The sequence below is a fragment of the Nothobranchius furzeri genome, chromosome 5 (assembly GCF_043380555.1).
Source record: "Nothobranchius furzeri strain GRZ-AD chromosome 5, NfurGRZ-RIMD1, whole genome shotgun sequence".
NCBI lineage: Eukaryota > Metazoa > Chordata > Actinopteri > Cyprinodontiformes > Nothobranchiidae > Nothobranchius > Nothobranchius furzeri.
The window spans coordinates 76394845-76410066 of NC_091745.1; the positions used below are offsets into that span (position 1 = coordinate 76394845).

A 15222-nucleotide genomic window follows, 5' to 3' on the forward strand; every position below is an offset into this window, starting at 1 on the left:
GTTCCGTCAACTCTGTTAACGCTGCCACAAGGGGGCGCCAAACGAACAAATAGACTTAAAGCGGCTGCTGGTGCGACATTCTCCAATTGAGGCAGCTAGACTTCCTTTCTGATTAAGGTAAATTTGTATTTTTCCAAGATGTTTTTCAAATTCTGTACATATTTTGATTTTAGTTCGTGAATTGATTTTCCATGAAATTTCTTGGGAGTTTTACAGGAATTTCTGGGGTGAAATTTTAAAATATTAACAAGATATAAAAAGGATTAGGGTTTTGTCGTGTTTTCATTTATATTTTAAACAGAGTGAACATTTGTCTGTGGTAATTATGTGAACTTGTGGTATAAATGTTTCTAGGTTCAGCTAATTAGTTACAGAACCATAAAATCATGTGCAAAAGGAAAAGGGAAATGTGCCTAATTGTCAAGTTGGCTATATTTTAGTGTAATACGGAGGCTTTTATTGACAATTATTATTAATTTTATTATTGTTATTGTTATTATTATTATTAGTAGTAGTAGTAGTAGCAGTAGTAGTAGTAGTATTAGTATTGTTGTTGTTGTTGTTGTTGTAAAAATACATTTTCTGACACACTAGATGAACCAGATGTTGTCAGGAGAAATGTGCTCCAGGAACTTCAGCAGTTTCAGTGCAGCATCATACCGATGGTGTCCAGATGTAGTGACTCGCACAGAGAGTTGCATTATAGGTGTAGAGTTTCTGACCCCCACAGAGGCTCAGAGACATGTCCAAGGGTTGCATGTTCATTTGGAAGGCGAGAAGCCTCCGTGGGGGCGACACGGGTCAACCAGCTGCTCTGATTGAATTTCTGTTGTTGTGATGCAGGGTGTTAAGCAGTGTTCAGATGTTGCTTTCTTTGGCTGAACTGGGATTAAACCATCTGTCATGTGTTTTTTGTGTAATGGTATTTTTACACTTCACATGTATTTATTTGCTGATACAACTCACCTGAAGGGTTTGATTGCTCGACAGTAGAAAAAAAAATATTTATTTATAGTTGCGTCACTATTAAGACCTTTGATACAAGACGATCTTAGGATAAATGATCGTTTCCACATTTAACTGCTAAGTGAGCAGAACTTGTTCTGTAGTGGGTCAGTAATAACCTATAGGATCTAGACCATTAATTTTGCTTTGAATTGTATATCAGTTATATTTCAAACGTGGGGATGGCTTGCCCGGCTAGTGCTGAGTTCAGACAGTTCTTATGATTCACCAGCAGAGGGGGCTCTAACTCAAGATTTGACTTTTATTAAGGGCAAGAGAAAGAAATAGATAAAGTGAAAAAGTTCAAATTCTACGTTTTTATCTGACATGTTTGATTAGAAATCTCAAAATTATTATAGTAAAATTTGTAATTAAATATATTTATTTAATATTACCTATTATAACCATTTAAATTTTTAAGAGAAAATGCCTTTAAATCCACATTGGACATAATTTCACCATGTTGCCGCTAGATGGCGTATGATTTAATACGTTTGTAGCGCTTTAGCTAGCTGCTTCCTTCATCTTCTTTGTTCAATTTTGTATACAATTTGTTTGTATACTTATCACCTTGTTCAATAAAGTTTTGAAAAAAAAAATAGCTAGCTGCTTCCTGGGAGGGTATTTTTTTTAATTCTTTTATTTTTATTTTTTTACTTTATTGAAAGATGTAGCATGTACAACACGAGAAAGGAAACGTACTAAATTTAAGAAAGGTTTACATTAATGAGCTGTTGAGGCAAAACCGATTGCTTTTAAACAAAAGAACAAACTAAAAAACCAAGAGCAAAAAAAGAAAAAACAAAAAAACAAGGCTTTGGTACAGCTTAGGCTTGATTATCTGTAAGGATCAAAAAACCAGAATTACCTCAAATGTTTCTCCAATAATTAAAAAACTCGATCTAAGTAAAATCAGTGGTTACAAAGAGATTTAAGTTGAAGAGGATGAGTGTTGCTCTCCAAAGCAGAAGGCTTGTCTCGACTGACTTATGTTGCCATACCTCTGCATGTGGACAACAGAACTTGTGGGGAAATTGACCGAATGCTCTTCAACTTCTTGTGGAAAAACAAAACACATTACATTAGAAAGAGTGTAATAATGAATCACTGTCAACATGGTGGACTCAATATCTTGGACTTCGTCGTCGTCTTCCTCCGCTTGTCCGGGTCCGGGTCGCGGGGGCAGCATCCCAACTAGGGAGCTCCAGACCGTCCTCTCCCTGGCCACCTCCACCAGCTCCTCCGGCAGGACCTCCAGGCGTTCCTGGACCAGATTGGAGACGTGTCCTGGGTCGACCCGGGGGCCTCCTGCCGGCAGGACATGCCTGAAACACCTCCCCAGGGAGGCGTCCGGCATCCTGACCAGATGCCCAAACCACCCCAACTGACTCCTTTCGATCCGGAGGAGCAGCGGTTCTACTCCGAGTCCCTCCCGAATGTCCGAGCTCCTCACCCTATCTCTAAGGCTGAGCCCGGCCACCCTACGGAGGAAACTCATTTCGGCCGCTTGTATCCGCGATCTCGTTCTTTCGGTCATTACCCAGAGCTCATGACCATAGGTGAGGATTGGGACGTAGATCGACCGGTAAATCGTGAACCTGGCTTTCTGGCTCAGCTCCCTCTTCACCATGACAGATCGGCTCAGCGTCCGCATCACTGCAGACGCCGAACCAATCCGCCTGTCGATCTCCCGATCCCTCCTACCCTCACTCGTGAACAAGACCCCGAGATACTTAAACTCCTCCACTTGAGGTAGGACCTCTCCCCCGACCCGGAGTTAGCAAGCCACCCTTTTCCGGTCGAGAACCACAGTCTCAGATTTGGAGGTGCTGATCCTCATCCCAGCCGCTGGGACTAGGACTTCACTACTTTAAAGAGCAAGTCAACCCCTACCAGATTCTAACTCCACTCCCACTTCATGTTTGAAAAATGCAACAAATGCTGTTGCCTGGCAGACCGAGGGGGCGGAGCTGCTAACAAATACACACACACACAGGCATTGTGACATCATAATCTACCAGTTTACATCATAGCATACCTCTTAGCCAATAGCGGTGGCAGATTTAAATTAGAATACAGAGCAGTTTTTACCTGACAACGGCACAACACCGCCAGTTTTAGGCAGAATATTTAAATTTTAATTAAGATGCACTGAAGTGCCAAATTATTGACGGCACGTGTCTGCAGCACGATTAGACACTCGTTTCTTTAGTTTATCAGCAAAAAAAAGGTTATTTGGGGTGACTTGCTCTTTAAACAGCACCTTTAAAATTAACTGGGCTAAACATTTTCTTAAAAATCCTGTCTCCGTTTGGAATTTTATTCCTCACTATATCTTCTCTAAATTTGGTGGTCTAACTTTTATCCTGGGTTGTGACTACAATGTAGGAAAACTTCCAGAAAAACTTCCAATGTTTCACAAACAAGTTCGATTAGCCTGGTCACTGATTCATCAACAGAATTTTACTCCCCAGACATACTTGATCTGGAATAACAGGAACATAGTGTATAAAAATAAGTCAGATCATTTTTGTGAATCAGTTGTATAATACTAATGGACAGCTTATGTCTTACACAGAACTCCTAAACATTTCCAGCAACTCCCAAAGAATATGCTATACTGTTTGCTGCAATACCTATGGGTGTCAGAATGCTTTTTAAAGGTGTTCTACCTGTTGTACCACCAAATTTCTCCTCCCGACCCTGTGAACACATACGTAGGAAAAGTTTGTCTTACCGAGCATAAAAACAGTAATAGGAATATTCGTGCTTTATTTCAGAGAGAATCCTTATCTGTTCCATATGTGATTTTTTATTGGAATTCTTTTGTCACTGACATCAGTTGGAAAAGAGTACGAACCATTCCTAATAAGTATTTTGTGACAAATAAGGTCAAAGAAGTTTCATTCAAAATACTTCATAAGTGTTACCCAGCTAATCACTATCTGACAAAGTTTAAGAGGGACAATGATGTGAACGGCTGTTTTTGTGGAAGCCACCCTGAGACCGTTCAGCACCTCTTCTGGATCTGTCCGCATGCTACAACGTTTTGGAAAGACTTTAGGAGATTTATTATCGGACAGGTCTACAAGGACTTCATTTTAAAATGGGAAAATGTTGTTTTTTTTTTGTTTTGTTTTGTTTTTTGCAAGCACAGAAAGGAAGATGTATATTTTGTTATAAATGTGTTAATTATTCTAGCTAAATTCTATCTCCACAAATGCAAATATAGTAACCAAAAACCTAATTTCAAACACTATTATAGTGACACAATCTTACATCAAATTGATTAGTGGATCACTAAATAAAAACACTTTAAAAACTATACCTATTTATACCTACAATTTATTTGGATGTGTGTAACGTTTCTGTAGTGCGGCCCCTGGAATATGTTTCATGTTGTTTGTTCAATTTTGTATGCAATTTGTTTGTATACTTATTACCTAGTTCAATAAAGTTTTGGGGAAAAAAGCTAGCTGTTTCCTGCTTTAGCTCTTTGATTTAATCTTGTTTAACACGTTAAGATACATTTAAGGAGTTTAATAGTTATATAACTTGTACAGGTGAACATGTTCTGGCTTGTTCTTTATCTCGACTAACTATAAGCTGTTAGCGCAATTTGAAAAACCGTAGAAATTTAAAAGTGGTTTGTTTTATTTTGAAGGAGTGTAAAGGAAGTGATGACCCGTTATGTCTTGTTTAGCTTTAGGTAAATTGTGTAGTAACCGTTTATGTCCACTAGAGGGCGGAATAGCTCCTTGCTCTTGGAAGTAATCGTTTAAATCCCTCATGGACAGAGCATATTTCTATCAGTAAAGTCAAATGACTGATTTCAAGTCAGTTAATTAAAAGTTTATTTAAAAAAAACTGTAAAAAATAACTGTATTTCTGTTAGGTAATGCTTATTTTTAGTGTATTTTGTTTGCTTTTATACAACTAATGTTAAAAATCAAAACACATTATATATTGTTCTGTTTTAAATGGATTGCACATTTTGCTATGTCTGTATAAGTGTGTGTGTGTGTGTGTGTGTGTGTGTGTGTGTGTGTGTGTGTGTGTGTGTGTGTGTGTGTGTGTGTGTGTGTGTGTGTGTGTGTGTATAAGTGTGTGTGTGTGTGTGTGTGTGTGTGTGTGTGTATAAGTGTGTGTGTGTGTGTGTGTGTGTGTGTGTGTGTGTGTGTGTGTGTGTGTGTGTGTGTGTGTATAAGTGTGTGTGTGTGTGTGTGTGTGTGTGTGTGTGTATAAGTGTGTGTGTGTGTGTGTGTGTGTGTGTGTGTGTGTGTGTGTGTGTATAAGTGTGTGTGTGTGTGTGTGTGTGTGTGTGTGTGTGTGTGTGTATAAGTGTGTGTGTGTGTGTGTGTGTGTGTGTATAAGTGTATGTGTGTGTGTGTGTGTGTGTGTGTGTGTGTGTGTGTGTGTGTGTGTGTTTATTAGATGTAGTTTGGTATCTTTAGGCGTTCTTGAATTAACAACTAATTGTAGCGGATAAGATGGTTTTTAAAAAAGTTAGAGTTGGAGCCAGATGCAGTCCCGGGCTTTTATTACAGACAATCAGCAGCAACACGTACAGACAGCCATCAGTGAAAGCATTATTGTATTGTGTCTGACATGTTTTAATGACATGACCTGACAAATGACCCCTCAAAAAAATTTTCTAGACTGGCCCTTTTCTGAACTTTCCTTAGATGAATGGACTGATCAAGCTGGCCCATGATGATGACATCACTGATATATTTAATCTTTATTGTTTTTCATCAGTCTGTGGGTATTTATTTACAGTTTTCTCCAAAACATTTGGAGATACGTTTACTTAGGCTCAGATTTATGCCCTCCATAGGTTTAAAATGAGCAAGGGGTCAGAGTTCAGCAGATCGCTGACGCCGGTGTTGAGAGGGATAACTGTTTAGAGGCTGTGAGAGGAAAAGCTGAGCAAAACGGTGAAACAAGCGGCATGGAGTTTACTGTAGGGAGAGCAGAAGTGTGAACTGTAACGTGTGTGTTGGTTGGTGTAACCTCCGGCCTTCGGGGCACTAAAACCCCGAGTCTCGCCTGATCCTGGCGGCTGACACTGAGATGTGAGATTAAGGGATGTGATGGGAGGAGGCTGCCTCATGGTGGGGCTGCCAGGACCGGAACAAAGAGGCACTGTAAGCAGATAGGTTTCTGTGTTTGCTGCTAAACCAACAATTACAAGTTTTTTTATTCCTTCAATGAGAGTGTGGGATCATAAACTTGTGTTTGTATATTAGAGTTCAGCTCCTGTGATAACACAAAAGTCTATTAGGTCTTCAAAAGGACTTTTCTGAGATAATTAGTTCAAAAATTTGTTTAAAGAGGACGTATTGTGACTTTTTAAAAGTTATATTAGTACTATTGTCATTACAATACATATTTATAAAGTTTTATGCCAAAAGACATGAAGCTATTTCAGCAGTTTCATTCTTGACATTTTCAGTACCTTCCAGAATGAGCCATTTCAAGGCTCTGTCACTTTAAAGAGCAAGTCACCCACCATCAGTCTTAAGCCACCCACACTTCCTGTTTGAAAAAGTGCATCAAAAGGAAGTGTCGCCTGGTGGACAGAGAGGGTGGCACTGCAGGCAAAACACACACACACACACACACACACACCCACACACACACACACACACACACACACACACACACACACACACACACACACACACACCACTCAGACCTCCACCTCCTTCACCAGAGGACAGAGAAGAAATGGTAGAAGTTTCTTTTTTTTGTAGGAGGAGGTGAGCGACTCTGAGCTGTATCACTTCATATCAGATCGTGAGTTGCCGAGGCAAACAATGCTAAGCCAGCTGAGGGCGTGGCCAAGACTCAGCTGTAGTGCAGTGCAGCCACGTCACACGGTACTGCTTAGCCAGTAGCAATGGCTGATTCAAATTCAAATGTCGTGCAGACTTTCAACCTGAAGGGGGCGCCAAACTGAAGGTTTCAGGCTAAATGTTTATACTTTAAATAAAATGCACTAAAATGGCAAAATATTGAATAAACGTGTCTACAGCACTATTTTTAAAAGTTTATCGGCAAAATAAAGTTTATTTAGAGGTGACTTGCTCTTTTAGGAAACAAGCTGAAGCGGGCCACGCCCACCTCTCTCCGCTCAGGCTGCTATTAGCTGAGAAGCTCCGATGTCTGGGAGCGGCTGGTCCTCCAGCTGCACGTGAGAGGTGGTTCGAGCCTGTTTGTGATGTCACATACAGAGACATTTTGAAGCGGTTTGTTTTAGACCCGTAATTCCTAGAACCGAACACTGACAGAAAACGGATGACGGATTTTTTTCCAACTTTGGAATCTTTATAGAGACAGTAGAGACCCACATGGCGGCACAAAATGATGCAAAAAGTGGCTTTTGCACAACAAAATCCTGTCTAGAAACGTGTTGATGGGACAAGAAGTGATTGAGAGAAGGAAAACAGATGGCGAGATTGAATTTTAGGGAAGGAGGAGTGTGAGGGGGATCTTTTTGTGTGTGTATGTCTGAACAGGAGCAGCTCACAGCGTGATTTTGGCCCGAGCTGTGGCCTCGTCTCGTCTGCCCAGCGGGGTGCTTTCCTGAGCGGTCTGCCCAGGGGAGGGGCACCTGCAGCCGCCTCAAACGTTGGCCAAGGAGGCGAGCCCGGTGGGCGGCGGGGGAAGAGCTGGAATGGAAATCTGCTTGGTGGTTCCAGGAAACTGACATGTGCTGGAGTTATGAAATCCTCAGGTAGAACACAGCGACGTTGTCTAAAGAAAACATTTGTCCCCGTGTTCCCCGCGGCCTTGAGAGGAAGACGGTGCCTGTAGTCTCTGGATGAAATCAAGAGCTTCTGTTGCAGGGGAGAACAAACGTTATCGTTGGAGGACTTCAGCTGGGGCTGGCAACCAAAACCAACACCGAGTTTATAGATCCGCTCTCTGAGACAATATTTTCCATCCATTTGGTTGGGTTGACTAAACACTACCTATTTGAAGTTTATCAAACACTCAGTCATCCCTGCAAACCTGAGAAGGAACTTAATCATGTGATATATGAAGCTTTAGACCAGATCCGCCAATACCTGCCCACTCTGCCGACTCCAGCACCCTCTGTGGTTTAATATCCACGCTGCTCTCAGCTGTGATGTCTGGACCCGTTTCATCTTTACACAAGAGACACCCTCCATCTTGTGTCGTTTTGGCCTGACCCAGGGTCGCTAAAATCACTGAGTTTCACGTGAAAGCTAAAAGATTTAAAATGGGATTGGCTCCTCGCCTGCCAGAGATCTCGTTCAAATGGACGAATGTGTCGTTTGAGTGTCTCAGCTGTCTGTGAACGCTGCATGGATTTTGCATCAGCTCCACAACAGAGGTGCCCCCACTGTGCGTCTGCACACGACTGTGGGTAATAACTGCAGTGGGGAACGTTGTGTTCAGGCCTACCCAGGTAAATGGAAACACATGGTGGGCGAAAGACAGAAATGGTGCCATGACGGCGAGAAGAAGTACACCCCACCTCCCTGGAGAGGAGCATCAAGTCTCTTCAACCTGCTGACATGATTGGTGCAGCAAGAAAATAACAATACTAAAATCCTGCAGGGCCGGGTGGCTTCTCCTGCAGATTTCAATCAATGATTGCACACGGTGCAAAATGTCGTTCTACATGTTAGAATGAAATCATCTGAATTATCCAGTGTGTGTGAATGACTTTCTAGGGCAAGGGTGTCAAACTCAAACACACGGGGCCGAAATGAAACTCTGGGACGGAGTCGCGGGCCGAACTTAATGTTTTCTGAAAAAGTGACGGCAAATTTGCACATTTTCTTTATCAACATAAATGAAATTTTGAATCTTTAAATTTGGAAACAAACATATTTTTGCATCAACACTGAATGTGGAATGACCAAATTACACACGAGCAAGTCAGTTTTAAATAAAAGGCATCAGTGGTATTCATTACTTGTGGTATATTCAGCATTTTTAAAATCTATTCAGGATTTATGTTTTCTTGTTTATTCAATTTTATTATTTTTATTCTCCTTTTTTTCCCTGTAATACGTGTCATCGCTGCTGTGACGTCTAGCTTTCCCCACTGAGGAACAATAAAGGGATTTTCTATTCTATTCATCTATCTGCAGCCTTTCCACTTCCTGTTTACTGTAGGTTAAATCTTTTCTCGCGGGCCAACAAAAAAATAAAGATATAATTTTATCTTAAATGAAAAGGCAACATCTCACCTGTTAACTTTCACGTTTTGGAGCAGAAAAAGAGCATAAAACCAACATATTTAAAGCTCAGTTTGCTCCACTGGTTTACTGTGATGCTCACCTGTTCCAGCCAGATACCTGCATCATGGGGTTGATCTGAGCTGAGGAGGAGACTCCTGTTGTTTTGTTCATCTTCATCATAATAACGACAACATTAGATGACAACAGGTGCTCACATAGGTTTGTGCTGATGACCATGTCTGAGCAGCTTGACCACGTTGTTGTGTGTCGGGGAGGAAAAATAACAACTACAGCAGCCACAGAGTCATGCTGACTTGAGCGTGTCGCTGCTCGCTGGAGTTATATCAGCTCTGTCTGGACGTTAGTTGGAAAACTTTCTCTTTCAGTCGTGAACGCATTACTGAGCGGTTAAAATCTCAGTTTCTGGGCTTCAACGTCGGCAAATAGCTGAGTAAACTCGGCGCTGAGTGAGAGGAGTGTTTAGCGGAGCTGCAAACACCGGCAGCAGACGCTGGAAAAAACACAAAGGAGGGGGCGCTTCGGCTCCGCGCTAACGCAGCAAAGCATCGTGGGAGTTGTAGTCTTTGCGGTAAAATCAACCAGCAGGCCAGTTTTAATATACTTTTGAAATTTATTTCTCGGGCCACATAAAAATGCTCCGCGGGCCTTGTGTCTGACACGTGCTCTGGAGGATATTTCCAGTTACAACCAGTTAGTGGATCTTAATGGTCCTTTTTTTAAGAATTCAAGAAGTAGAAGAAAAACACCTTTAGTACAGACGTAACGTGGGGTCCTACCACCCTGTGGTGATGTAAAAACATTTAAAGGTCCCTGCTGATGGAAGTTCAGATTTAGTGGCTCATCTCTACTAACTAAAACAGATAATACATGATCATGTTCTGATTCATGCCGCTGAATGTTTTTGCGACTCTGCTACACAAGAAAGAACCATTACCCAAACTACAGCAGTAAAAACTCAGGCATTTGTGTTTTACAGCGTCTTTGGGGCCGCGGTGTCATATCTTTGCTCCTTGCAGCAGCGGCTTGTAGCCGTGCTTTGTCGTAAAGTAGTTCCAAGTCTAAATCAACTCCTGTAAATCCATTGTGTTACTTGTTATTTTCATTTGAAGTCAGAAGGATTATTGAAGGTCACCAGTAAAAAACAGGATATACTTTTTCACACAAAATGCTAACTGTTTCCATTCACTTACATTGTTTATGCTAAGCTAAAGCTAACAGAATACTGCCAGATTATAGGAGAATGACTAAGCTGGTTTCAAAATGCTTTTTCCCAATTTTGCTTCTAATGATGTCGAAGAAGTCGGGATTCAAATATGGCGGCACACACTTCCCAAGTAGCCATTGTTTGTAGATTCCTCTTAATAACGTAGTTTTAGGCCGTACGTTCAACATGCAAACAAAACTTTTAGTATGTTCAACTTAGAGCTGCAAGCACATGTAACACTGATTTTAAATACACTCTTATAAGCGTGTTTTGCAAGAAAAACACACATTTCACCCTAAAGATACTGTTGTTGATACAGAAAGCTGCCGTTTTGCATGTCGAGGTTGGAGTTCTGAAATTTTCACGAGTTTCTGACTGGGAGGTTCGACTTTAAAGAGCAAGTCACCCTCAAATCAACTTTTTTTGTTGATAAACTATATAAATGAGTGTCTAATTGCTCTGTACACACGTTCAGTCAATAATTTGGTACTTCAGTGCATCTTAGTTAAAATTTAAATAATCTGCCTAAAACTGTCAGCGATGCACCGTCGTCAGGCAAAAACTCAGCACTGCATTTGAATTTAAATCTGCCATCGCTATTGGCTAAGAGGTACACTATGATGTTAGATGGTACGTTATGATGTCACAATGTTGTGAGTGTGTGTATTTGTTAGTGGCTCCGCTCTCTCGGTCTGCTAGGCAACAGCATTTGTTGCATTTTTCAAACAGGAAGTGGGAGTTGAGTAAGACTCTGGTAGGGGTTGACTTGCTCTTTAAGGGTGTTTCATTTGATTTTTTTTTCTACTCGGAAGTCGGGATTTCTGAGTTCCGAGGACAAATCAAACGCACCTTAACTAGGGAACATGGCCACCGACTAAGTTTCCCTTAGCAGTGAAATATCCCTTTATTATGTTTATTAATAATTTAATCCTTATTATTCAGAATGCATTAAAATACATGGTGTGGAAGTTTAAGGGTTATTAAAGTAAAATATAATAATAACTGTATTTATATTGCATCACTTTGGGGCTGAGTTAGCATCCATTAGCACAGATGCTAAACTTTAAAAATTATTTGTGACAAACAGATGAAATGATGTAAGATTTTGCCTTTTGTGTTATTTTCTGAGCTCCTGTTTGACTAAAGTCAGTAATAAATGATGTTTTGCTGTTTTAATTATTGATTTATAGTTTATGTGACCTGCAAAGTTTCAATGATTGTGTATTAGAGGGCAGGGCAGCAGGCCCAGGGGATAAATTAACGCCAAAATTAAAAGTTTCATAGACAAAAATGTTACACCTGCAACAAAAAAAAAAAAAAAAAACCTGAGCATCCTCTTACTGGTTTATGTGGGGAAAAATCTTTTGAGCAGCAGGTCTGCAGGGTTTAAGTCAGACAAAAAAGCTCCAGAGTCAACTTCACCAAGTTATTTAACGTCTCAGTGTTTTTGCTCGAAACAAAGTCATGCACGTCTAAAAGTGTCCATTATTGTTTTATCAGAGCCAAAACAGAGTGCTGTGGAATTAAGACCAAATAAAACAAAGAGTGAAATCATCTTTATTCTGACCTTTAACCTCGGCTACAGACAATCCCAGTTAAGGCCATGCAAAAAGCTGCATGATTCATAACAATAAGAACATGTATTAAACCCCAAACATGCAGGTCAAAGTCAACAAACTTTTTTTTTTCTTTCCCAGAAACTCGTGGACACATCTGGACATATTTCATTCATGTCAACAAACAATGTCTCAAAAATGTCCCTGGTCAGACCGAAGCAGTCTCTAAAAAAATGAGCGTTTTCTTTCAGAAATATCAGAAAATACACAGAAGTTTTTAGCTGGAAATGCCTCTGAATCTTAAAATGATCCATTTTCTTTGGTCAGATAACTTCACAAATGGAGCTTGAATGATAAATCTGCATTTTGATGCTTTTAAATTTGCATTAAGTGATTGACTGAGAGCCTTTATTCAGAAACACGTCCTTCAAAGATCATTTTCAGGTATTTAAATTTGTTTAAATCTCTATTTCTTAACAAGAAATGTTGTCCTTTCACAAAGTGCTACTAATTTTTAAATATTCTGGTGCACATTTATATTGTCTCTACTGTAGAGGTGCAGGAACTACTGCAGCGGACTGCTCTTGCGGCACAGCTGAGTTGCTGGTGTGAGCGCCTGCCGGTTGCGTTTTCGCTTTCCTGTCAGTAGCGTGTAAAAGAACGGATTGACGCAGGAGTTCCCGTAGGTGAGTCCAGTGAGAATCCGGTTCACTGTCACCTGTGTCCCCACCGGTACTGTTCGGAGCATGTCGGGTTGGTATAAAAGGAGCAGCTGCCAGATCCAGAAAGGGAGAAAGCAGGCCCAAAAGGCCAGGACGATTCCCAGGATGAGGAGCAGGACTTTGGGTTTCGGTGCTCGAGGAGGACATGCAGTGTTGTTCCCAGTGGCCCAGGCTGGTCGGGTCTGTGACACCCAGTAGAGCCGCCCCAAAGTGGCATAAAGTGCACCGATGGCCAGCCCGGGTCCAAGAATGCTGGTGCAGAAGAGCACGCTCAGATAGGCCTTGGAGCTCTGCTCATCCCACGCTGGGACACACAGCTGTCCCTCGTTGTTGTCCCCGTCCTCCAGGTGCAGGGTGATCATCATGGGCAGGCTGAGAGCCACTGCCAGCCCCCACGCCAGGCCCACTCGCAGCAAGTTAGAGGAATTGGAAGAGGAGGTCTGCAGGGGATGTGCGACGGCCCGGTAACGGTCCAGGCTCATGGCGGTCAGGGTGAAGATGGAGGCGTGCATTGTGAGGAGGTCCAGGCTCAGAAGGAGGCGGCATCCCAGCTCCCCAAAGGCCCATCCGGACGCGAGGCTGTCATACACGATGAACGGGGTGGTGAACAGGTAGAGCAGGTCAGCAAGAGCAAGGCTCATCACCTGGAGGTGAAGAGAGGAGGAGGATGGAGAAGAGGTGGGGGAGGAGGAGGGGGAGGGGAAGCTGGCAAGGCAGGATGGTGTGGGTATCCTGGTTAGGAAGCAGGTCCCTCCACATCCTCTCCTCCTTCTGCTGCGCCTCAGGAGAAGGACCAGTGTGTAAAGGTTTCCTGTGATGCCCAGCAGGGAGAGGAGCGAGAGGAGGGAGCAGAAGAGAGCTGTCGAGGCGAAGCTGGGGGAAGGAGAGGTAGGGGGAGAGGAGGAAGGGATGGAGGCATTGAAAGGGAAGGAGTATGGAGAGGTCGGAGGCAAAGAACCAGAAAGGTTCATGATGTTAAAAAAAGACTCGATTAGAAGGGTCTCAGGCAGCGGATCATTAGAAATCTGTTAAATGTTAGAGTGGAGATGCAGAGAGGAGGAGAAAAGGAGTAAAACACAAACGGAACATGTGTTATTCCCTGCATTCATTCATCTGACAGGCGAGGAACAAAAGAGCGGCTAATCCTGGTTTCTGCTGGGATTCATGAGCAAATTAAACAAAGTCACATAAACACGTTCAAATGAAAATGTCAGCAAAACCAGGATGGTTTATGTTTCTGCAGAAACCTGCTCAGGTTGGCACCCGGTGGGGGGTGGGAGGAGCTGTAAATCTGGCCTGAAACCTCCCCACGAGGTCAACATTTGGGCAGCAATTAGTCTAAACAGACCCGAGCCATCTTATTAGCAGGCGGGTAATAAATTGCCAAGTTTGGTTGAGATTTGCTCGTGCGTGCCTTGTTTGTTTTTGCGCTCTGGCGGTTTGGATCCGGACCGGCGCTGCCTGTAAATTTGCAGAGTCATAACGCAGCGGGACGCGCGTCTGGCGCTGCGCTCTTGGATGAGAAAAAAAAAAGTTTGGATTTCAGAGTTTGCTTCACAACTGAGCCTTGTTCTGTAATCTTTGATGTAAATCCCCTTCAAAGATCAGGTGTGACGTTTGACAGGATCGTCCTGGTTCAGGAAAAGCAGCCGAACCCGGTGCTGCGCGCGCGGAGCGGCGCACTCCAGCTCGTTGGTAAATATCACGCATTAATGCGCCTTATTTGGATCCTAAAATAACCACGTGGACATTTAAAAGTAGAAGAAAACCACAATAAACAGCAATTTTCTTTTTCTTGTGAGAAATCCAAAACTGTGTTGCCAAATAATGACGTAACTAATGTTTAAAGAACGAAAAAGTGCTCCTTTGTAACAAAAAGATTTTATTGGCTGGAGAATTATAATCGGTTAAGGTGCAAAAATCTCCCCTGAAACGAAAAAATAAAATAAAATAAAAAATAAACGCGCTAAGGCCCGATGTAGGCTCGAATTAATGAAATTATTATCAGTTTGTTTTAATTAATAATCGAACACAGGTAAAGGTAAACCTACTTGGTGTGAATGCCGGACGCTGAAATGTGATTTTTCCTTCAGGATGTTTGGTGAAAAAGTTCGTTTCCTTGTTTAAATCTTCCCCTCATCATGTTGAGTGTTTGAGGCTCATCTGAAGGTCTGGTGTCTGCTGTCGTCCTCAGCTCTGCTCCGAGTGTGTGTGAGTGTGTGTCCTCTCTGAGGAGTCTGCAGAGGGTGTGTGTGAGTATCAAAGGGGTGGAAACAGGATGGAGAGGCGGAATTTTAATATTAAGATGATCCGATCTGATTGAAAATCTCCTGCTGAGTGAAATCAGTGTCTCGTCACAATATTGGGAAATAGTTGCATTTAATTTCCAGATCATATTTTGCATTTTAAATAACTTATTTTACTATTTGGCAGCATTTTAAAATCCCAGTTACAGTTCTCTCCTTTCAGCTGCTTTGAATTATGACTCAAAGTAT

The 15222-nt window shown here is 42.0% G+C and overlaps 1 protein-coding gene across 1 annotated transcript; it reads right to left on the minus strand.

Moving 5' to 3' along the window:
- Positions 1-12422: 12422 nt before the first annotated feature.
- On the minus strand, positions 12423-14914 carry uts2r3 (urotensin-2 receptor 3). Its single transcript, XM_015950586.3, has 2 exons — positions 14779-14914; positions 12423-13752 (listed from the first exon to the last, which is right to left on the minus strand). Exon 2 carries the CDS (start codon positions 13696-13698, stop codon positions 12571-12573), a length of 1128 nt encoding a protein of 375 aa, XP_015806072.3. The 5' UTR covers positions 13699-13752; positions 14779-14914; the 3' UTR covers positions 12423-12570.
- Between the last annotated feature and the right edge of the window lie 308 nt (positions 14915-15222).

Bases quoted from the DNA above. Each gene is read 5' to 3' on its own strand.
- uts2r3 (XM_015950586.3), bottom strand. From the start codon at position 13,698: ATGAACCTTTCTGGTTCTTTGCCTCCGACCTCTCCATACTCCTTCCCT.